This window comes from Penicillium odoratum (assembly GCF_028828045.1).
Source record: "Penicillium odoratum strain IBT 22623 chromosome Unknown utg000001l_segment0_segment0, whole genome shotgun sequence".
NCBI classification, from domain to species: Eukaryota; Fungi; Ascomycota; class Eurotiomycetes; order Eurotiales; family Aspergillaceae; genus Penicillium; species Penicillium odoratum.
This window is the reverse complement of record NW_026643143.1, coordinates 3,961,652-3,983,943: the sequence shown is the minus strand read 5'-3', so window position 1 is coordinate 3,983,943 and position 22,292 is coordinate 3,961,652. Positions and strand designations below refer to the sequence as shown.

General features: G+C 48.9%; 11 protein-coding genes across 11 annotated transcripts; 6 read left to right on the top strand and 5 right to left on the bottom strand.

Moving 5' to 3' along the window:
- Positions 1 to 759: 759 nt before the first annotated feature.
- Positions 760 to 1,235, top strand: N7520_001530 (ATP19 family protein; the record flags this gene model as incomplete). The annotated part of the gene is made up of 3 exons (XM_057135465.1): positions 760 to 807; positions 936 to 1,063; positions 1,181 to 1,235. The coding sequence occupies 3 exons, from the start codon at positions 760 to 762 to the stop codon at positions 1,233 to 1,235; spliced, it is 231 nt and encodes a 76-aa protein (XP_057001401.1).
- A 689-nt stretch (positions 1,236 to 1,924) lies between these two features.
- N7520_001529 (uncharacterized protein) lies at positions 1,925 to 2,461 on the top strand (the record flags this gene model as incomplete). Its single annotated transcript, XM_057135464.1, has 1 exon — positions 1,925 to 2,461. One exon carries the CDS (start codon positions 1,925 to 1,927, stop codon positions 2,459 to 2,461), a length of 537 nt encoding a protein of 178 aa, XP_057001400.1.
- Positions 2,462 to 3,108: 647 nt separating this feature from the next.
- On the top strand, positions 3,109 to 4,050 carry N7520_001528 (histidinol-phosphatase; the record flags this gene model as incomplete). The annotated part of the gene is made up of 1 exon (XM_057135463.1): positions 3,109 to 4,050. The coding sequence occupies one exon, from the start codon at positions 3,109 to 3,111 to the stop codon at positions 4,048 to 4,050; it is 942 nt and encodes a 313-aa protein (XP_057001399.1).
- An 839-nt stretch (positions 4,051 to 4,889) lies between these two features.
- Positions 4,890 to 5,742, top strand: N7520_001527 (FKBP-type peptidyl-prolyl cis-trans isomerase; the record flags this gene model as incomplete). The annotated part of the gene is made up of 6 exons (XM_057135462.1): positions 4,890 to 5,032; positions 5,110 to 5,177; positions 5,308 to 5,368; positions 5,435 to 5,455; positions 5,577 to 5,618; positions 5,703 to 5,742. 6 exons carry the CDS (start codon positions 4,890 to 4,892, stop codon positions 5,740 to 5,742), a joined length of 375 nt encoding a protein of 124 aa, XP_057001398.1.
- Positions 5,743 to 6,273: 531 nt separating this feature from the next.
- On the bottom strand, positions 6,274 to 8,556 carry N7520_001526 (WD40 repeat domain-containing protein; the record flags this gene model as incomplete). Its single annotated transcript, XM_057135461.1, has 1 exon — positions 6,274 to 8,556. One exon carries the CDS (start codon positions 8,554 to 8,556, stop codon positions 6,274 to 6,276), a length of 2,283 nt encoding a protein of 760 aa, XP_057001397.1.
- Positions 8,557 to 10,171: 1,615 nt separating this feature from the next.
- On the bottom strand, positions 10,172 to 11,131 carry N7520_001525 (uncharacterized protein; the record flags this gene model as incomplete). Its single annotated transcript, XM_057135460.1, has 1 exon — positions 10,172 to 11,131. One exon carries the CDS (start codon positions 11,129 to 11,131, stop codon positions 10,172 to 10,174), a length of 960 nt encoding a protein of 319 aa, XP_057001396.1.
- Positions 11,132 to 11,498: 367 nt separating this feature from the next.
- Positions 11,499 to 13,210, bottom strand: N7520_001524 (aldehyde dehydrogenase family protein; the record flags this gene model as incomplete). The annotated part of the gene is made up of 6 exons (XM_057135459.1): positions 11,499 to 11,788; positions 11,842 to 12,178; positions 12,238 to 12,298; positions 12,350 to 12,565; positions 12,622 to 12,854; positions 12,914 to 13,210. The coding sequence occupies 6 exons, from the start codon at positions 13,208 to 13,210 to the stop codon at positions 11,499 to 11,501; spliced, it is 1,434 nt and encodes a 477-aa protein (XP_057001395.1).
- Positions 13,211 to 14,494: 1,284 nt separating this feature from the next.
- On the bottom strand, positions 14,495 to 15,691 carry N7520_001523 (Gfo/Idh/MocA family protein; the record flags this gene model as incomplete). The annotated part of the gene is made up of 1 exon (XM_057135458.1): positions 14,495 to 15,691. The coding sequence occupies one exon, from the start codon at positions 15,689 to 15,691 to the stop codon at positions 14,495 to 14,497; it is 1,197 nt and encodes a 398-aa protein (XP_057001394.1).
- A 569-nt stretch (positions 15,692 to 16,260) lies between these two features.
- On the top strand, positions 16,261 to 17,159 carry N7520_001522 (SDR family NAD(P)-dependent oxidoreductase; the record flags this gene model as incomplete). Its single annotated transcript, XM_057135457.1, has 2 exons — positions 16,261 to 16,275; positions 16,332 to 17,159. 2 exons carry the CDS (start codon positions 16,261 to 16,263, stop codon positions 17,157 to 17,159), a joined length of 843 nt encoding a protein of 280 aa, XP_057001393.1.
- A 739-nt stretch (positions 17,160 to 17,898) lies between these two features.
- N7520_001521 (uncharacterized protein) lies at positions 17,899 to 19,628 on the bottom strand (the record flags this gene model as incomplete). Its single annotated transcript, XM_057135456.1, has 2 exons — positions 17,899 to 19,313; positions 19,385 to 19,628. 2 exons carry the CDS (start codon positions 19,626 to 19,628, stop codon positions 17,899 to 17,901), a joined length of 1,659 nt encoding a protein of 552 aa, XP_057001392.1.
- Positions 19,629 to 20,160: 532 nt separating this feature from the next.
- On the top strand, positions 20,161 to 21,780 carry N7520_001520 (GMC family oxidoreductase; the record flags this gene model as incomplete). Its single annotated transcript, XM_057135455.1, has 1 exon — positions 20,161 to 21,780. One exon carries the CDS (start codon positions 20,161 to 20,163, stop codon positions 21,778 to 21,780), a length of 1,620 nt encoding a protein of 539 aa, XP_057001391.1.
- Positions 21,781 to 22,292: the final 512 nt, after the last annotated feature.

The window sequence follows — 22,292 nt, the reverse complement described above, 5'->3', positions numbered from 1 at the left end:
GGATTTCCACATGCCGGGCCATTTCGGATATCCAAGTTGCTGAGTCATGCATATTGACCAATCATAGTATGGCCCAGAGCTGTCACTCCTGTATGAAGAAAGGCGGCATTGAAATCTTAAGATGTAGTAGGAAATCTGTCTAAGACTGGGTAGGTAGGTTGATTCGGGTGAAAACGAGAAAATGGCAAACAATCGACACTAAGATTGCCCTGGCATGGACCGAGCTACCAAGTGTCGAGAATGTTCATCTTTCCTCAAATTTCCGAGACCTGGAATCTCTGCAGCTGGCCAATGAATAATACATTGATAATGTTCATGTCGCGAAGAAATTCAAGGCATGGGATCGATCGAAGATGAGGATAAAATTGTCTCAAGTCTGTGAAGATATGGGATACGTATTAAATAGATCACAGAGCTAGAGTGCTACTATATGAATTGAGAGAGCTATGGCTATTTTCTGTGTGTAGCAAGACTATATTGCTTCATAGTTGGTAGTGGAATACTAAGAAAAAACTGACTGGCAGGCACTTCCAAAGATTTATGAGATCACAAATAGTGACAAGTACATGTATCAAGTTCATGTTATGGCTTACTGGACCATTTCGGGAGATCACATGATATCAACATGCTGAGTCATTACACTACGCTAACCGGATCAGGGAAGGCGGTCTCGGACCTAACTTCGTCTCTGTCAAGCCTGAGGATTCCGCTTCCACATCGCTGCATTTGATCTTCATCTCTCCCACACAGTCACTCAAGATGGTCGTCTACTACCAGATCGCCGGCAAGAAGGTCGGCTCCCACGTCGTAAGTGACCGACTTCTCCCCTCCCCCCACCGCTGGCGCGGGCACCTGCCTATCCCTTTTTCAGTCCAGTTCGCGGCTACAGATGGAAACCTCAGCAAGCTAACCGGAAATCCTTGTGATGATAACAGCTCGCCATGGCCACCCTCGGCGCGATCTTCGCTGGTTCCTACGCTGCCACCTCCGGTGGCTCCAAGCCCAAGACCGCCGCTGGACCCCCCATCAACGCTTCCTCCAAGGAAGAGGGTGACTTCATCCAGTATGTGAACTCAGCTTCCCAACAACTCAATTGAGCAATGGATCGACTGGAAAGCTACCAATAGCTGGTTTTATGCGCAATTGAAGCTAGAACCTTGTTACTGACAGCTTCTTATAGGAACTTCCTGAAGGAGGTTGACGGAGGCGACAAGAAGCCCGCTTCTGGACACTAAATTTCGTTACCTTTACACGGATGTTAGTTTTGGATCGGCACGATATGAAAACGCGTGATACATGAGTCGAGTCGCCCCATCCCACTCGTCGTTTTCCTGCACCATTGCATCGAGACGTATCGATCTTGGAGATGTTCTGCGAAACCCGGACGGGCCGATCCTGGAAGTCGAAGTCGATGGATGGATTTTCATGGATCTGTACATATGAGGCGTGTATGCTGCATAGAAGAATTATTCCTTCTAATCATTTGATCTGGTATTACTGCCTCTGACGGAATAGCTGGCTTCCACACAGAAGCTGAAGCTCGCGTCCTTAGCCTGAGACAGGCAGTGCCACCCGTGCTCGACAGACAAGCTGCTCTTTCTGAATGGTCATTGGAAAGACGTGACTTGAAAACAGGACTGTAGAGCATCCCACCCTGCTAGGGCTCCGTCGCAGCAGAGTCAGTGTCGCACTGAATTACACCTGTAGCGTTGTAAAAGACTCGGAGAATTTACTCCCGATAGGAACACTCCGTAGAGCCGGCTTGGTGACAGTCCTTGCCGTCCAATGGATAATATACCCCACAGATGTGAAGTCCCATCTAATTCAGCCATCCCGCTGGCGGGCATCCCGAATCTTTCCACCTTACCTCCAACTCTCCTCCAACCACCTCCCCAATACCACCCCGCGCTCAGAGCATATGACAATGAAACCAATACCATTCCCATATGCCCTAAATATAGGCACAGACATCGTCCACCTCCCCCGAATGACTGCCCTCCTCACGCGCCGAGGCAACTATTTAACACGCTTCACCCGCCGCATCCTCTGCGAGCAAGAACAAAAAGACTTCCACCACCGCTTCAAAGAGTCCCTCACCCTCCAATCACAACCCCAATCCCAAAGCACCTCCATCCCCGCGCGGCCCTCATTCATCACAGCCGACATGACGCGCTGGCTCGCCGGCCGATTCGCAGCGAAGGAAGCCGCGCGCAAAGCTGCCCCGGATGGAGCGGCTTCGATTGGGTGGAAGGATGTAATGGTTCGGGTGCAGGAGAGTTCGGATTCGGATATGGATGTTAATATGGGTGTGGCACAGTCTCATCAGGTTAATGGGCTTAGTCGTAGGCCGGAGATTGTGTATTTGGGGACTGCGGTTGATGGGAGTGATAGTCGGGTTGGACGACTTTCTATTTCTCATGATGGGGACTACGTTGTTGCAACGGTTTTGGCGGCGGGTTGAAGGGTGAAGGGAATTATTGGATCTTTGAGTGATCTGATTGATCTTCATTGCGCATGAACGCATCTCGTCGGGGGTCCCGGTCTATTGCGACGCGGGTATAATCCACCGCGCGCGACAGAAGCTCGCATAGACTACTGTGTCGAGATGCGATGAGCTCATGATATGTCAAACAGTAGTTTCCTGTGCATATTATGGCTCGATTAACCCCAACTTGCAATGTTGTTTGCTTGGTGGACATCGGCCTTGCCTCGCAAAGTACTGAGGACATTATGGCCTTGTTACGTTGGAATACCATAGAAAAGGGCAGACTAAAGTGACAATGTCATATTAATTCTATCAATTCATTCTCGAGTACCTGTAAATGGTCTAGTCATAACATACTTCAAGTCTGACATAACCTTGGAAGTTCGCTGTCGCGATAGTGGAGGTACGGAAATCCTTATCGGTCCGATATCAACTGTGCGCCGCGACTGCCCCGGCCATATATGACTCTCACAAACCACTGCTCTAGAAACACAGGCATATCCCAAGCTAGAAAAGACCTTCGAAGACTCACCGGTATCGTACTATTCTTCCAAAGTCATATATAGACACGCCCAATATGGTCTCCCTATCCGCATTCCACTGACTCAACCACCACAGCAGCCATGCCATTCTCGCATCACAGCCACTCAGGCCAGTTCTGCCCTGGCCACGCAAAAGACTCTCTAGAGGAAGTCATCCAAACAGCAATCAGCAAGAAAATGCAAGTCTTTTGCCTGACAGAGCATATGCCCCGCCACAAAGAAGACTTCTACCCTGAAGAGATCGAAGCTGGCCAAACAGAGGCCTGGCAAGTGGTTAACGAAGCTGCCTACTGGGAAGAAGCCCAAAGACTCCGCGAAAAATACGCCTCCCAAATCAAAATTATCATCGGCTTCGAATGCGACTGGATTCGACCTGAATCCAAAGAGCTCATCGATCGCTCACTGTCTCGCTTCCCATTTGAGTTCTTCATTGGCTCCGTCCACCACATGCACACCGTCCCGATCGACTTTGATCGGCCGATGTACGAGCGTGCGCGGGAACTTGCAGGTGGCACAGATGAGCGCTTATTCGAGGACTATTTCGACGCTCAGCTGGATATGCTAAAGGACCTGAAGCCTCTAGTTGTGGGGCACTTCGATCTTATTCGTCTGAAGAGTGATGATATGGAGCGCAGCTTTACCACATGGCCTGGTGTTTGGAGCCGGATTCTGAGAAACCTGGACTTTATTGCCTCCTACGGGGGTATGTTGGAGCTTAATGGAGCTGCGTTGAGGAAGGGTATGACGGAGCCATATCCCAAGGCCGAGATTTGCAAGGAATTTTTGGTTCGGGGAGGTCGCTTCTGTCTTTCGGATGACAGCCATGGCGTTGATCAGGTCAGTTTGAACTTCCACAAGGTGCTGGAATTCCTGGATCGCACGGGCATCTCGCAGCTGCACTACCTGCAGATGGCGGATGGATCAGTCCAGTTCACTGCGCCCGATGCGCGTTTTCCGCGCACTCTGATTGCCTCGATCTCCCTGGAGGAACTGAAAAAGATGGAATTCTGGGGAAATGCATAGATGTTCATTGCATGCAGGGCAAGATATGGTTCTACGAATCAGTAATTATTATTACCATAGCACTGTACATTTATCCCGCCTGTACGAAATAAAACCGGGCTGCTCTGCATTTATTACGGGCTTGGAACTTAATAGTAATCACCGCTAAGCATATACAGTAAGATCGACCTCATATCGCCCAAAATAGCATCCGCCACTTCCCAAGGAGGGGTACATGGCGATAAGACTAAGGTCGACGCAACAACGAATGAGCATGCAAGCCCTATTCCCATACTGTAATTGAATTTCGGGGAAGGACCTATGCGGTGAGCTGGAGATTTATTCTTTTCAAGACTGAGAACACACGGATATTCCAAAGTTGTGATTGTCCCAATAAGATCCCTGCGTAGCGCCACGCTTACTGTACAGCAAACCGGACTATCTATCCTGGTCCATTCAGCTAGCATTGTACCCGGTATTGAGTACCATGGCCTTAATCGTTCCCCTGCAAGATGTTCTTCACACCAGGGACATAAGTGTTTGCGAGAAAGCTTTCGGCTTGTAGCTTTACTACTACCCAGCCTCTCTATAATTCTGTATTTTGTAGAACATGCAGAGTAGATATGATCCTCATACGTCATAAGATCCAAGATTCGAACTCAATGAACTTCTGGACCGATGAAGATTGAGGTAAGAACAAGGGAATTGTGGTTTTTGACTGTGAGTGGTTCCCGTCATTACGTTGGAGGGCAAAAGACCCCACTCGGGGAAAAAGCGGATAAAGCTCTCGGCCCCTCGATTTTCTCCTGCATCATCTTCTTCAATTCAACCCAATTGTTCTATCATCACAATCTCTCAAAATGTCTGGTGTTCTCAAGGAATTCGCTAAGATTCTCATCTCCCCTGGCAACAAGGTTGACTACCCTGCCATTGGATCCATGGTCGAGATGCACTACGACGGCCGTCTCTATGACAAGGACGCTCCTGACGGCATGGGCAAGAAGTGAGCGCCGGTCTTTCACATGTTTTTGATTTCAATTATCTGTATTTCCTCCTTGCTAATACAGCTTTTCATCACAGGTTCGACAGCTCGTACGACCGCGGTTCTCCCCTTGCTAGCAAGATCGGCGTCGGCCGTCTCATTCAAGGTTCGCTATCTCCTTCAACCCTGGACCGAAATCTTCGTATCAAATATCTCGATACAATTGATTCAAGCCTTCGAATCGAAATCGTGTTCAAATGCAGAACGCAGAGCTTGCTAACAATGCTCTCGCATAGGTTGGGACGTTGGTGTTCCCCAGATGAGCCTGGGCGAGACTGCTTACCTGCAGATTCCTTAGTAAGTTTTTGTTATTCTCAGTATTATCTTCCTTGAACAAGAGAACTGATTTCTGGCTTTTTATAGCGCCATGGGCTACGGTGACGGGTACGTTTAAATCCCTGCTACTACATTGAAGTCCACAAGTACCTCGATGTCTTTCCTTGAAAAGCTCAATGCCCACAGTGAACACTCAATAATTGCTCTGTATGATACTGATTCGTTCTAGTGGCTACCCTCCCGTCATTCCCCCCAAGGCCGACCTCATCTTGTAAGTTTTGATCCATCCCTATTCCCAAAGCTAAAAGAAGCTTCATATTTGAATTGGAATGACGAAACTAACAATTTATTATAGCAAGGTTGAGCTCGTCAGCATCAACGGAAAGCGTGCTTAGATAGCTTGTCAGATACCGAGGCTTGATCATCCACATGTGCATATAGTACATATATGTATTGGATCAAACTTTATCTGTTTAGCTAGTCATTCAATTGATACCAGTTATCGATTACCTCAGTTCCTCACCCGCGGACTTTCAAGCTTCATAAGTTATCTTAATTCAGTCCTTCTTCCTTGTTTGAACTTGGACATAGGATTTTAAGCCAATATGAACTAGATGATTTCTATTCATACAACGGGTGAAAACTTTTTGGTGGATTAGAAGCCAGCGTTGAAATTGAACGTTAAGTTTCATGGCTTCTGTCGTCAGTTTTTCTGTCGGCCAGGGCAAGAAAGGGCTAAATGATAGCGTGGAAACAGACGAAAGGGACACGATCTGTATTCTGAGAGGAATGGGGGAGAGAGAGAGATCTAGCTAAGACATGCAAGCGCTGGAGCAAACAGATGGGGGCAATCGAAAGCTCTCTTGATCCCAAGGTACTTGCAAATGTTGTAAATTATAAACATTTTCGTCCCACTGTAAATTCTGTTACCGTCCATCAAACATTTGTTTCGAGAATTTCAATATCAAGACTCGCCCCGTCACAGAGCCGAACACCACAGTGCTCGATAATATCGCGAAAGCTTCGGGTACCCTTGGGCCGTAGTCAGATGGTAATGCCAGAAGCTTAACCCCATTATGAGTAATCCAGGAACCGCATTGACTGACGCCAAATCCTTTCGGCCGTGGCGAACAAATGAGGCGTGCTGAGATGTCCGTTGTCGGGTCTGCATGCGGCGCAATGTCAATGGAGCCAATGCTAGTATGAAGATATCTAGGATCTGTTTCACCAAATGAAGGCCCACGAGGGAAGTTAAACTGAAACTGGTCGGGAACTTCATCTAGTTCGAGTACCAAGGTACATTGGCTGATTGTAAGATCCCAGATCTTGACAGTCGGACCCATTGCAGAGGCAAGGCGCGTTCCATCGTATGACCAGGACATGAAAACTGGCCTTCTTAAGAATACAGGGATTTGGTCGAATTCTGAGCAATGATATCCTTCTAGCTGTGAGATGCATTTGCCAGTATATGGATTTTGGATCATGATGCTCCAGTTCTCTGCCACGGAGGCAAACCTTGTTGCATCACGAGACCATGTCACCGAAATTCCAATGTTGTCTGCTTTGACCGTCGACAAGTGCTTACGGGCTTTTGTGTCCCACGTGTTGATCAAGTTGTCGTATGAAGCCAGCATAAGCTGTGAACCATCCGATGACCAGGCTAAAGCAGCGCTGGGTTCAATGGACTCTATAGTCCAAGAAACCTGGCCAGTCGAAGTATTAAAAATAAAGACAGTCCCGACCGAGGAAAGCAATGCCATTTCTCCACCAGATGACCAGCATATTTTCAAAATGTCGCCCTTGGGATTTGTAAGAGTCGAGAGACACTCTCCTCTAAGTGGATCCCAAACTTTTGCTTCTTTGTTGGAATATGAAGCAAAGCACGATCCATCGTAAGACCAAACTATACATGTCACTTCCTGGCTATGCCCTTCAATAGCCTTTGACGAACTCAAGTCCCATACCTTAATGGTCGAATCAAATGCAGCGGTGGATATAAGTCGAGTCTCGTCAGGTGACAAGAGGAGAGAACGAATATCACCTCTTTGTCCGTGAAAGGTTGAGAGGCATTGGCTCGTAGATGGATCCCATATCTTTATGATTGCATCATATGAGCCAGACACGAGTCTTCCATCCCTGAGCCAGGCAATACGAGCAGTATTCTTGAGATGATTATGGAGCGTTGAAACGCGTTTTCCCGTGGTCAGATCCCAAATTTCGACAATGCCATCAGCCGACCCCAAGGCAAGCTGTTTGCCGTCATGCGGAAGAGCAAAAGACATAATCTGATAGTCATCGTCACTTTTGAGAATTTTAATGGGCTTCCAAGTGGACGTGTCTATGATATTGATCGTATTTGATAGCCAATCTGAATGAATGAAGCTCATTCCATCATGGGACCAAAAGCTGAGATGTTGGGGTTGAGGATAGACCTTTCGAGATGACATCCTCTGGTGAGTGAATATTTCCCAAGTTTTGATGATGCCATCGTGTGCGACAGATACGATACGTTTCCTATCGTATGACGGGAAAGCAGAGCTAATTGGGTTGTTATCCCCGTTAATTGTCAGGACGCATTGACTAGTCATTCGATCCCAAACTTTAATGGTAAAAGGTGAAGGGTTCTCCTGCTTCTGAGACCAAGATAATGAGACAAGTCGTGCTGCATCTTCCGACCAAAACACAGCATTGATAGGAAACTCATGTCCCAGTAGAGTCGATAGACATTGCCCTGTCTCTGGGTCCCAGATCTTAATCTTGAGGTCCGATGAGGCTGAAGCAATATATGCTCCATCAGAGGACCAGGTCGCAGATGTGCCAACTAGTCCATGCGTCTGAAAGGACGATACGCAGCGATTGCCGGCCAGGTCCCAAATCTTGATAGCGCCATCTCTCGAAAATGACGTGAGTCGTGTTCCATCGGGTGCCCATTCCAAATGCTGGAAACCGGCAATCTCATGCGCCTCGAGTGTTTGAACACACGAAGTCCAATCTTCAATGGCTGGTTTCATCTCCACCCAGTCTGGGACCTCTTCTTGAAAACAACTTCTGATTCGGCTAGACTTGGGAGTGAAAAGAAGAACAGATTTGTATACTTCCAAAGGACTACTCTCCAATATGGAGCTGTGGTAACGGAAAAACCGAGACGCATCTTGAACTTGGCTCAAAATTGGCGTTTCCTTGATTAGGGTACCAGTTAGCCCAACCATGTTCCTTCAAATGAAGCTAGTGATTGACTTGCCTTAGTCAAAGCCTCAAGTTGTAACATCTCTCTAAGCCCCCTTGAAACGCTCTTTAAGAGGCTCAAGGCTTCCAACCAGAAGAGAAACCTCTTCGAGAGAAAGTGGTCCACCAAGCCCCCTTCCTGGAGATAATCACGAATAGCCGTCTCTTGGTCACAGGCTCGTAAATGGTCAATCCAATAGACACATGAATACTGAACTTTTGCAAGGGGACCCAGAGAAAGACTTTCGTCATATGCTTGGCCAGTAGGGTCATCTGACTCCCCCAGGGAGAGAATATCCCGTCGAAGTATTTTATTCATAAATATAAGAGATTGCTCAAGGATGAAAACATTCTTCCTTGCTATGCCAGAGGGCAAGATCTCGTGTTTGGCCTTTTCAAGTAAAAACTCCTTTGCAGAGTTGTGAACAAAAGTTATCGTGTTTTTGGATATGGTCAGGAAAGACCCACAATATCCTATAATTTCCTCCAACGATTCATAGTCATCTTCCAAGACGTATTCAGGCACATCAATGAAAGCTGTTAGCTCATCAACTGTGATAGGCCTGTATGTAGTGGAGACTAGGCCGAGTATGTTCTTGCAAAGAGGAGCCTCATCGTGCTCACAGACTTGCTGAATCATTCGTTGATACAGTGCATCAAGTCCGGATGGAAAAGCATGGAGCTTCTCAATTGTCCTCAAGCGGGGTATGCCAGCGAGCCTTTCGCAGACTAACGCAACCCATAGGAAGGTCCCTTGTGCGTTCGATAGCAAATGAGAATAAACAGCATCAAAGATCTGCTGAGTGTATCTCTTGAGCTTGGCCAATTGCTTAACTCTATGGTAAATGAAAATTTTAACTGCCTCGGACACGGAACTTTCATTCATCTCCAGTGTTATCCTTCTCTTCTCAGATATCATGCTCATATGCTCTTTGATTTCTGGCCAGTTTCGACTTGAGACAATCCATTTGACATTGGGATGGGTGGTTGAAACTTGAACTATGAGTTCCAATAGTGAAGAAAGACCCGTGGAGCATTCGTCCAGCGCGTCAATGACCAAGCAGGGGTCATTTATATGGTCCAACATGGTAACGAGAATTTTCGACAGTGCATGCCATGCGTTCGGATTCTCGAAGAGTTGTTTCCCAGACTCATCATATCTCTGCCGAACATGAGAAATGAGAGCGGGTTCCTGATCAATGAACATGTAAATCAAGCCACGCAACACAGCCGTCGCACAGTTTAGGCGTGTATCAGTGGCTTGACAGAAGAAGAATGAAATGTGTCCTTGGTCCACATCCGAGAGTTCATCAATGATTCCGCATAAAAGCATGGTTTTGCCTTTGCCCGGATCACCTCGGACCCAGAGAACCCCACCGTCTCTTTCCCTGTGGTGCCACTCCAAGAACCCCTCATCTTCAAGAGCCCAGTTGTATGAATTTCTCAAGAGACCACCCTTAGTGGCTTCGATGCGGGACTTATCATCGCGAGGATTAGTCGTCTGCAAATCCCTCAGACAGGCTCGATCCTCGGCGTTAAACGTATAGTGTTCTGCTGTTTGGTCATCTGAAACTGCGTCAGCTGGAATTTGACCATGATCTAAGTGTAGAGAGGAAGTATTTTACCGACTTGCGAAGTCCACGTAAGAAGCTTCCACAGCAGCCTCTTGAACCCAGGGTCCTCTTCCGACTCAAACCGAACCATGTCCCGATGGTTGGCATAAATGCTATAAACATCATAACCGTCCAGTGTCGCCGATTCTTCCGTAACAATCTTACCCACGACAGGGAATGGCAATTCTTCAAAGAAACACACGACCCCAACGGCCCTACCACTCTCTCGCAGTCTTCGAATCATTGTCACGAAGTCGACTTGTATGGAATCCAAAAGCTGATTATCTCGTTGCAATATATCGAGTAAGGTCACATTCGTCGATTTCACAAGACCAAATACGGAAGCCGGAATCTTGGCCCAATCTGCCATCCACGCTCCCTTGTGTGGAGTTCCCATAAATGCGATTCCTTCAAGGCAATCAAAGAGAGCCCGCAATTGAGGCTCAGCGGCATTTTGCGAGAGAAGAATGGCCTTTTTACACACTAAACCACCAAGGCTATGGGCGACAAAAATCAAGGGACGAGAGGAGGCATTGCAACAGCTTCGATCGGCCGTTAAGTCCCCCAAAAGGTTCTGAGCATGATTTATGAGCCGGTTTGACGAAACGACTGATTTTCGTGCAACATGGGCATCATAGCCATACATCAGGATACGAGCGTTGAGTTTCGGGGGAAGTAGTATCTTGGGCCATGGTGTTGTCTGGCCTACCGCGGTCCAGGTCTTGTCACGGTCGCCAGTCAACCCATGAACAAAACAAATATCAACGATTGCATTGGGACAATCGTAGAGAAGCTTCAACCCGAATTTCAACGCCGCCGAACGAGGGGATACCAAAGGGGGGTCTGTCTTGTAGACCGGAGGGGGCGCGTTGTTGGTTGAATTTGTGGCCTCAGGCACACACGTGATCGGTTTCCGTTGTTTTCGCCATTTTTTGAATTTTTCCATCTTTTAATGGGAAAAATATAGGGAGAGATACTAGAAGTCCCAAGCAATATTCTGTAAGACATAATAAAAGGCTTATATTAGATACAACTATTTAAAACGAGGGGTTGGTGGGAACGATTTAGCGCCGGCGATGCGCTGTCTATGCATGAATATCAACACTATACCATTCTGGGACAGATTGTGTACATACAGCGCTAACACTTCAGATCAGAAGTTCTATTGGCAGATTTGCAGCACAATCAAATATCTGCTCACTCAGAATCAAAGCATGATCTTCAATTTTGGAAAGGCACTGGGGATGCGTTCAAAATAATCGAAAATATCTTAAGACTGCCTCGTTCATCCAAGATTATCGCTGAGTTTAAACTCAGACGCTCTTCTTCAAGAAAAGGGTCTGCACATTGCAAAAACCTTTCAGCCCATTGAGACCCCACTCTACACCAACGCCACTCTCTTTATGACCGCCAAAAGGAATGGTGGGACTGAGATTAAAGTGATCATTAGTCCAAACTGTACCAGCTTGAATTTGACGTGCAACTCGCGCTGCGCGGTCCAGATCAGCAGTCCAGATGGATGCGCCAAGTCCCATATCAGAGTTATTAGCACGTTCGATAACTTCAGCCTCATCGTCCCATGACATAAGAGGCACAATCGGGCCTGCAAGAGGTTAGAAAAGGCGAGCATATAAACCGATAAAAGCTCCAACTCACCAAATGGCTCTTCAACTACGATGCTGGAGTTATCAGGCGGTCGGTCGATAATTGTGGGAGTGACCATGTATCCAGTCGAGGGCTCAATCTGACCCCCTACGGCAACCTTCCAGGCTTGCTTTTCGATTTCATCGAAAAATGTCTTTACACGCGCGTATTGCATGCTATTTTGAAGAGGCCCGTGGCTGATTCCATCTTTGGAACCATCGCCGAGAGTGTATGACTTGACCTGGCGGACCAAGGCGTCCTTAAACTGTTCGAAGATGGAGCTATGCACATAAATACGCTTCAAATTGAGGCAGATTTGCCCTGAGTTCAAGAATGCAAAGAATGCGACCTGCAAAATTAGTTTCGTATACCAATTTCGCTCCATGTCAGCCATTTGAGTATCCTCACCTTCTCGGCCACCTTTTCTATATCGACGTCGGGGAACACAATGGCAGGATCATTACCGCCGCTAATAATCTATCAGTCAAGGTATCTTGCATAAAGCCTGGGTCTAACACACAGCTCAAGAGTCACACGCTTCAGCGTGCGGCTAGCACTCTGCAGTACTTTCTTTCCAGTGGCGGTTGAGCCAGTGAAGCTGATCTTATCTATATCAGGGTGGCTTGTGATCCAGGGTCCCAGGTGATCATCACCACTCAAAGACTGCACAACACCCGGAGGAAAGAATTTCTGGGCCAACTCGACAAGCTTCAAACCGCCGTATGGAGTAAATGGCCTGCGCTTAATTTATTAAATAAGATCACTAGAATAGCTGTACCAAAAAGGACTCACGAAGGCTTCACAATAATGACGTTGCCAGTCAATAGAGCGGGCGCTATTTTTCCAGTTGCAAGCAACAGGGGAAAGTTCCAAGGGACGATAGCACCGACGACGCCGATAGGAACATATCTTGTTATCACGGTCTTCGATTCATCATCTTCAATAACGTCTTCGAGCAGTGGGAGGCTTGCCATTCCTCTAATCCAATTGATGGCGCTCTCGGTCTCAATGGTCGCCTGGAAAATCTGTTCAAAGAAGTATCAGAGGGACGGAGCATACGCAGTATCGGACGGTGATGACCCACCGGCTTGCCTTGTTCGGTGATCAAGAGATCTCGGAACTGATCGCTGTATTGCTCAATAGCATCGGCGTAAGCCAACACGGCCTTCTTTCGGTCCTCATATGGTGTAGTAGACCAGATCTTGAAAGCAGCTTTCGCGGCATCAGTGGCACGGTCCAGATCTTCTGGTGTTGCAACCGGTACTTCTGGAAGTTCCTCCAAGGTAGCTGGGTTCAAGCCATGCCGAGTGGCCGATGTAGGCGAACTCTTGCCATTAATAATTTGAACGTAGTCCGATCTGAGATCAAAGTCAACAATCATTTTGAAATGTTTTAAGTTGTAGACTATTAATCATGAACCAGCACGAGCATCTTGACAGGCTGAACCCGGCAATCCCTTTTGTATGTTCACCTACGAAAGTACGTGATTGGCATGCTTCCAGCCCAATGTGTATACCCAGTGCCTGTCCAGATCTGGCCGCAGATACCGCTAGTACTACATTGAAATCTTGGCGGGACTGCATTTAGAGGACTATCTCACCTCATCTGGCGTGACCCGCATACTTGGGCTTCTTGTCAGATTTAGCTGGTATCTTGCGCGAAGTAGAATTTATTGATCCTCAACAAAGATTTTGTAGAGCGAAATGCATGCCGCTCTTGCAGCTGGGTAATGATCAGCTCTGAGTGCGGTGCTGAGAGAGGATTGGATGAATCTTGGAAATTGTCAGTCTGAGGTGTCTGGCTCTCGAGTGGGATTGTACCCCGCGCTCCATCAGGCACCTCTGCACCGGAAATCAGATCCAAGATGGATAGCTTGTGATCATATAAATAGTGGCTTACATGCATGTTTCACTGAAAATAAACACGTGTATCTAAATGTGATATTATGTGTAGTGCTTCTGAGAGTTGCTAGATTAGATTTTCGATGCTTTGCACCAGGTATTGCAAGAATGAAACCATCTCAGTGTTTGGAAGTCATTTAGGTCATCAAAAAAACCGAAAAATAGACCAAAAACAATCCATTCCATTCTGGTACTGACTCACAAAAGCCACCAGTTATTGAGAAGTTGCAGGGGTTTGAACTTCCAAATACACGCCACCATCGTACTCTAGACGCTACAATGCTCTTCTGCTCTACCACCTGCTTGGCACGCTTCTTTGTATTTTGTGCCGTGTTCCCCTTATCCGCTATTGCAACAATCCGCCTATGCCGATGCTGCCTCCTCGACATAGTGCTGTCAGGCTGCTGCACTCTTCTCGCTATTTGCCTGTCATTGTGCTTCGCATATGTACCGGATAATGTCTGGCAATTCTTAGCTTTACTTTTCTGTTTTAGTGTATGGGACTCGGCATAATGCGCCAGCTCAGTAATTTGAGTCTTCAAATTAAGATCCAGCTTGAGGTTACGCGACGTGAAAAGTGCGAGCCTATCTGAAACTCATATTGCAGGAGGGAAATACTGTGCATTATTATGGCAAACTGAGAGTTCTGAGTAAGGATGTGAATAATTTGAGAAAACTCTAGCTCTATATGAAAAATAATCTTAACAGATAAGATGATTGTAGTCGACGCGACAGTTGAGGTTTGAGCCTGACACAGCTCCATTTCAGACCTCTTCAAGCGCCGCATCATACACAATGCCGGCCATCTCCCTAGCACGGTCCATCCACCCAATCACCCTTCCACTCTCCTCCTCGCCAATAACCTCGCCCATGCCCTGAGAGCCCTCCTTTCTTCTCGCCACTCTTTCCGCGATAACATCAGCCTGATACCAGATGCCCCAACCATTCTCCACAGGCTTTTTGACCACCTCTTCCGTCTCAATACCATTTTCATCCAGATGCTCCTCGTCATACCACTGAATATGTAGTTCCTGAGGTCTGATAGGAGGGAATGGAATAGAAACCGAGGCCTTGGTGGCTTCGATACGTACAGTTGGTGCTGCTTTCGTGGCCTGTAGCCGTTGGTAGAAAGCTGGTTTGCTGGAGCCAGGAAGAGTCATGCTCGTCGTGACAATAGCGACCGCCTCCTGTTGCTTGCTGCCGCTCTCATTGGTCTTAAATTTGTTGAGTATGACGGTGTTGATATCGTCCACATCCCCAGATACACCCGAAACCGGCATGGAATGCGCATGCACAACTTCAGTCTGCGTCTTATCTTGACTGGATACAAGGCCATTGAGCGCGAGATCAGCCCACGTCAATGCATATACGCCCTGATCCAACAAACTTCCCGCTCCAGCCGCCTTATCGAGGAACCGGCTTTCATGACTCAAATCTGGTGACACAATGGGAAAGCTGAACTCAGCGTACACGCGTTTCACATCGCCAATGCGCGGAAGTAGCTCATTCTGGAAGTAGAGCGTAGCAGGGAGATAGCGCGTCCACATCGCTTCCATGAGCACGACGTCTCCCTCTTTTGCTAGCTTGCACAGTTGAGTGAACTGTGCGCGATTCATCGTTGCTGGTTTCTCGACGAGCACATTGCGTTTGCACTGTAGGGCCTTTGTTACGTGGGCGTAGTGCAAGGGGTGTGGCGTGGAGATGTAAACGACGTCAAAGTCTCCTTTTTCCAGCATTTCTTCCCAAGAGTGGTAGACGGTGACGGACTCGGCATTGGGGATTTTGTTCTGTTTCATCCAGTCGGCTGCACGAGAGGCGCCGCCGGTCGTACTGACTGAGACGAGCTCATGTTTGATGGACGCAGAAGATTCCCGGGGGAGGAGCAGGTCTGGTAGGAAGACGGAGGCGATATTAGACAGGGAGAGTGCAGCCCAGCGGCAGGTGAATTGGCTCTGCGCCATTGTGGGCTACGTGTATATCGTATTGCCGTGCTGGAAGTCTTTCGGACAGTAGCTGAAGTCTGGGATTGATTGGTCGTCCCTCCAGATGATTCAACTTATAGCTGCCTCCGAAGACGTGCGTATTCAGAGAGGCTATCAGAGGTCAAGAATCGTCCTAAATAGGGAAGAACTTGAGGTTACCCCAATATTACCCCACATCTTGTTCTATACTCTTCCCCAGACACTAAGCGCCGGGCAACTTCCGCCAACCATTTAGCCGAATTTTCGACCATTTAGCCGTCCGCTCAAGCGTTTAACCGTCGTACAAGCTGGAAGATTGTCTAAGCCACCAAAGAATGCCCGTTTAGAGCAGGTAATGGCCTATTACAATGTAAATTGGATCATCTTTATGGATAGCGATACCGGCAATGCGGGGATGTTGGGGCCGGCCCTGATATCCCTCAAGCCGCCTGGCTTTTTCTTATATGAGCAAAGGTCGTCGTTACAATACTTAAGCCTCTTCTCCAGACTCAGTTCAGGTAATTCTGCTGTTCACTCACCAGCACTTTTATACACACCAATTCTTCACCATGGCAACCAACTTAGTGAGTAACTGTCAACGCAATGTACTGTATACCTAGCTTTTGCTAATAATCTACAGTTCACGCTCAAAGGCAAGACCGCCGTCATCACCGGCGCAGCACGCGGCTTAGGTCTCACATTTGCCACTGCACTGGCGAGCGCAAACTGTAATCTCGCCGTGCTAGACATCCTCCAAGAGCCTTCCCCCGATCTTCTCGCTTTGCGAGACCACCACAACATCAAATTGGAGTATTACCGCGCGGAAATCACCTCACGTTCCGAGATCACTGCCGCAATTGAGAAGATCGAAGCGCAGTTTGGACGAATTGATATCAATGTCAATGCCGCGGGCGTGGTCACGGATGAGCCCTTCCTCAAGACGACCGATAAGAATATCGAGCGCACATTCGCCGTCAACTTTACCGGTTCCTTCCTCGTGGCTCAGGCTTGTGCAAACAGCATGGTCGCTCGGTACAAATCCATCCACGGCGACGAGCCAGCAACGCAGCCTACTACTGGCACAATCATCTTTGTCGCCAGTATCGCGACGCACATTGCCTCCAGCGCCCAGCAGATCAGTTGCTATACAGCATCCAAAGCGGCTGTGAAGGGACTTGTGAAACCCATGGCCATGGAACTTGCGCCGTATGGCATTCGAGTCAATTCCCTGAGTCCAGGGTATATGATGACGGATATGATGCGAGGATTGCAAGAGCAGCAACCTCAGCTGGTGGACCAGTTTGAGAAGGAAACTTTGTTTGGGCGGATTGGGATGCCGGACGAATTGAAGGGTGCTATCTTGTACTTGTGCTGTGATGGCGCAAGTGGGTGGTATACAGGGCAGGATTTGTTGGTTGATGGTGGGGCGAGTACTTGGAAGCATCCAGCTGTTTTAGCATCAAACTGAGAAGAGTAGAAGAAAACATATTCTACAAAACTATGTTAGTATAGAACAAAAAAATGCACTGGTTTTGACCATTACATAATACGATGATTCTATGGATCGCAAAGAGAGAGACACTGGGGCTCGGGGGTGGGAAATGGAAAAGGGGCAAAAGCTGGCTGGCCGAAGGGTCCGCAGTGAGCTTGTGGGCTACGACGGGCGCTGGATTTGACTATGACTATGATGGATTTGACTTTTTTGACTATTTGTGACATTTGACTGTGGGATTCGACTGTGGGATTCGACTGTGGGATGCAGGACCTCGAGGCCAGGAAACCAACTGGAGGGATCATTCGGGCATGTATAACAAGAAAGTAGCCTAGGACAGACCGTTACGGCCGTTGTCGACTCGGGAAGAGCCCCCCACGGTGGCTGATATTCGAGTATAATGCATTTCTCTCTCTCTCTCACACACACACATACACTGGGGCTCGGGCAATACATTGGGTCTCTGTTATCCCCTTCTCAGCGAGAATCAGGCCCGCTACCAGTTAGAATTTGCCTCTAAACGGCAAATCGGAAACGTAATTATTCACAACTCTCAAATACGTACTATAAAAGTACGAAAATGTCAAAAGCAAATATCATTCTCATATATAACATAAGGTATACAAGCACGACTTCAAACGAACCACTTCTTGAATGCCCAACAAACAGCATTATGCTCATTTCGGACGATTGATCCCAGTCAGGCAGATCTTCATTATACTTTGCTTGGCGACTCTTCTACATGATCGAATTCGTTCTTCTCGCCCTCCGCGCCCTTTGCCGCAAGAATCCTTCTTGGATCGAGATCCGTAGTGCCATCAACCTCGTCCAAAAGCCTTCGCGCAGCTACGGCAATGTTACCACCGGCCTCATTGATGCGCCGGTGATACTCTGCCATGTTCTTGGACACAAGCAGACTCTCGCTCGTGAACAGCAGGTTGATCTCTTCGAGTGATCTACCGGCGACCTCGGGATAGAAGAACCAGACGAGTGGCATGGCGAGGACGTTCATACAGCCAAAGAAGATGAAGGTGGCCCATCCCAAGTGGTCTAGCATGATGGGGATCACGAAAGTGTTCATTCCGCACCCGATCGCCCAGCCCAGAATAGTGAACGAGTAACCTTTTGCGCGCACTTCCTGCGGCCAAATTTCCGTGCCATATATCCAGCATGGAACGATGTTAAACATGGTAAAGAACCAGAGATAGATGAAGACGAACGCGGCTGCGGCGGTACCTAAGCTGGATGCCATGGCCGGATCGGTGGCTTGGTGATTCTCACTCTCCTTGATAAGCGCGGCGACAAGAAATAAGGCGATACCCTGCGCGACGAAAGACATCATGAGGGATTTAATCCGGCCCATGCGGTCGATCACCAGTGATGCAGAGGCGGTTCCCAGGATACCAAAGGTGTTGACCAGACCGGCCAGCCAGGCTGACTTATAGGCATCGAACCCGGCAAGCTTGAACAGTGTACCAGCCCAGGTGGCAATGGCAAGGATACCTGTCCATTGCTGGATCTGCTGGAGTGCCAGACCCATGACAACGCGTCGACCAAGATGCAGTTTTCCCGAGTAGCGCCCGCCGAGGACGAGACTGAAAAAGTTGTTTCGTTTGTGGTGCGATGCTTCGACAACTGCTTCGAGCTGCTCAACTTCGGTAAGAAGCTTAGGGTCTCGGGGATCCAAGTCACCACGGATCTTGCGCAGGATAGCGATCGCTTCCTCGCGGCGATTATTGGCCATCAGCCATCTCGGCGACTCGGGCAGGAAGAAGACAGTAAGAATAACAATCAAGACGGGAACCGTCATAAACGCCAGGGGGAAACGCCATTGGAATTCCACTTCGGACGACCTGATACCGAAGTTGAGCCAGTACGCAATCGCAATGCCAGCATAGTTCGCGACGAAGACGAGCGAGAAGTTGGAGCCGCGGTCGTGTGCTTGAGAGAGCTCGCTCACCCACGGCGGAACGATAGCGTTGATGAACCCGATGCCGATCCCTGCGATGACCCGCGCGCAGATAAACATGTTACTATTTTCACTGGCGGACATGAGCGCCGCGCCGAGCATGCAGAAGAGTGAGCCGATCCAGACGCCCTTTTTTCGGCCGAGCTTGTCGCCCACCCACCCTGTTCCCATTCATCAGTATCTAGAAATGCACAACTAACAAAAAAGGGATGTTGAAGTGATTTGTTCGTACCTCCAGCGAAACATGCCCACATGGCACCGAAATAGTACGCTGCCAGCAGACCACCCTGTTTGGTGCTGTTGGTCACGACACCATTGGACCCGATGCCGGCCATGTCTATGAAGCCTGACGTCGTACTGACGGTACCCAGAACTCCCTGGTTGTAGCCCTCGAAGATGAGGGCAATAGCGGTGAAGAGGTTGAGGAGAAACATGAGTGCCTTTCCGGGCAAATGTTTCCACAGTTGGACGGCCATGGTGAGGGCACGCACGTCGGGTTGCCACTTCGATCTGTGGAATAGAATGAGGTTGAAGGAAGCGAAGATAGACGAGGGACGATAGAGTACTCAGGTGAAATCACATCGCAGGAGGATTGGTGGTTGTTTATATGTATGGACATTCTGACGCCTCGGAGCACACGCCACCCAATCGGCTCCAGACTCCAGACTCCAGACCCCGGACCCCAGACCCCGGATACAATCATTCACGGGGAAAGCTGACAAGATACTGCCGTAAACCTGCCCGAGCCGCAGGTCCAAAGCCTTTCAGCCATTTAGCCTCCCTTTTCCCCGACATTGTTCCCTTGGCTTCGCCGATCCGAACCGTTTAGCCATTTACGCATTTAGCCTTGCCCCTTGGAGTCGGATTCCGGGGGCCGCCAATCAGGAGTTGGTCATGGTATAAGCGCTCTCTGTACCCCAGAAGTATAGCCCTAAAGACCCCATAGACCCCATAGACCCCAGGGAACCGACGAAAAGAAAACCAACCATCATTGATGGCGGTAGTTCCATGCAGGCCGACCAGTTTACCCACATTATCGTTGGCGCCGGTTCGGCGGGCTGCGTTGTGGCCCGTCGGGTGGCCGAGAGCCGGGCCTTTAACGTCCTGCTGATCGAAGCCGGGCCTGACATTGATACGTCTCCCGCCAATGTTTCCTCCATACCTTATGGTGTACATGATGCCCGCCGGGTCCCTATGGTGGGTCAATCCGCGATTTTTGACCCCAAGATCGACTGGAATCTTGAAGTCGACGTGCCTGGCGGAGGGCGGATGATTGTCCCGCAGGCAAAGGTTATGGGCGGAGGGAGCAGTATCAATGGAGGCACTTTTTTGCGACATACAGAAGCCGATGCAAGGGAATGGGTTGCGTTAGGAAATGATGGCTGGGATTTCGAGAGTTCAGTCTCTGTATACGAAAGACTCGAAGGCGACCCTCTTCGAGGCACAGGCGGACCGCATCCCATTGCCCGAGCGAGTATGGACGAAGCAGGCAAGATTCAGGCTGCCTTCGTCGACGGCGCTGCATCTCGCGGTTTCCAATTTACCCCGGATCTGAAGGTAACGGGAGCGGAGGGTGTCGGTCCCGCACCCGTCTGTCGTCGCGGCTCCACCCGGGTCAGTGCAGCGGACACTTTCATCGGCCCGGCCCGAAGCTTCCCCAATCTTACTATCTTGACCGATTCGCTAGTGGATCGAGTGCTCTTCCAGGACCAGGACTGCAAGGCCGAGACAGTTGTGCTTGCTGACGGCCGCAAGATACGCGCAACCCACGAAATCATCCTTTGTGCGGGCGCAGTATTTTCGCCAGCTATCTTGCAACGCTCGGGTGTCGGTCCAACGGAGCTACTTCGACGACATGGAATTGCGCCTTTGGTCGAGCTGCCAGTGGGATTTAATCTTAGCGACCATCCATGTATCCCACTGGTCGCGCGGCCACGACCTGGTGCTTACACGGACACGGATTATTCCTTGCAGATGCAAGCGCGATGGTCGTCGTCGCTGAATCCCGGTGCGGTTGACTTGCAGATGGTTTGTTTCTCGTATCTCTTCACCCAGTCGACGGACCCGTCCACACCACGAGGAGGCCAGCCACACAGGAGCTTGGGGGGCACAGAGACAGGTCATGTTGTGGGAATAGGATGTAACATCAATAAGCCCACTTCACTCGGCACGGTGGAGATCCGCTCCAAAGACTCGAACCAGATGCCGCTAGTACGTCCTAATTACCTGAGTACCCCGCGCGATCGAGCTCTGGCGCGAGAAGTTGTGCGCACTGCATACGCCGTGCTCACGTCGCCCGCCATGCAAACCGTACTCACAGCTCCGTTGGGCATCACTTCGCAAGTTGTAGCCGACGACGTGATGTTGGATGGTTATATACAAGCTCAATATTCGACGACTTACCATTTCTGCGGTTCGTGCCGAATGGCTGATCGCGAGAAAGGCGGCGTTGTGGATCAGAGCGGGCGGGTGTATGGCGTGAAAGGGCTGAGGGTGGCAGATGCGAGTGTGCTACCGACTGTGCCGGCGGCAAATACGATGGCGAGTTGCATGCTGGTAGGGGAGGTGGTGGGAAAGAGCCTCTGTGATGGTCGAAGTGTTCAGAAGGCAGTCAGATCTCAGATATAGATAGCACCTGGAAGCGGGCCGTGCTCTCTCATCTCATAAGCAATCTCTTCAACCACGCTTACCTTAATGTGATGTGCATATTGGCATTCGTATTTTTCTATCATCGCCGATAGCAAGTTGGTTTCTTCAACTATCAGAGGAATCTAATCTAGATCAGAAATAGCCCCCAACTCTGGCATAGCATGAATTCTGGTGTAGATTTTTGATCAGCCCACCGATAATTAATCCAATTTAGATTCATACTGTTAAAATCTTTATTATCTTGTTCATAGTAGTTCCTAAGACGCGTAGCCGTTCGCTCAAAATTCTGGATTGAAGTGGTATAGGAAATCCGAGTATGTAGGAAGAATATTGATCCTCTATAGCAAACCAAGAAAATAAACTGATGCGCAGCATGCAAGTTGGCTGATTTCTTCTTGGACTCAATAAGGATACCAGTAGGGGGGTCTGAGTATGTTGGGCAACTGAATACACGCGGTGGTGGCAGTTTTTGAACTGGGTCGCCTGTGGCA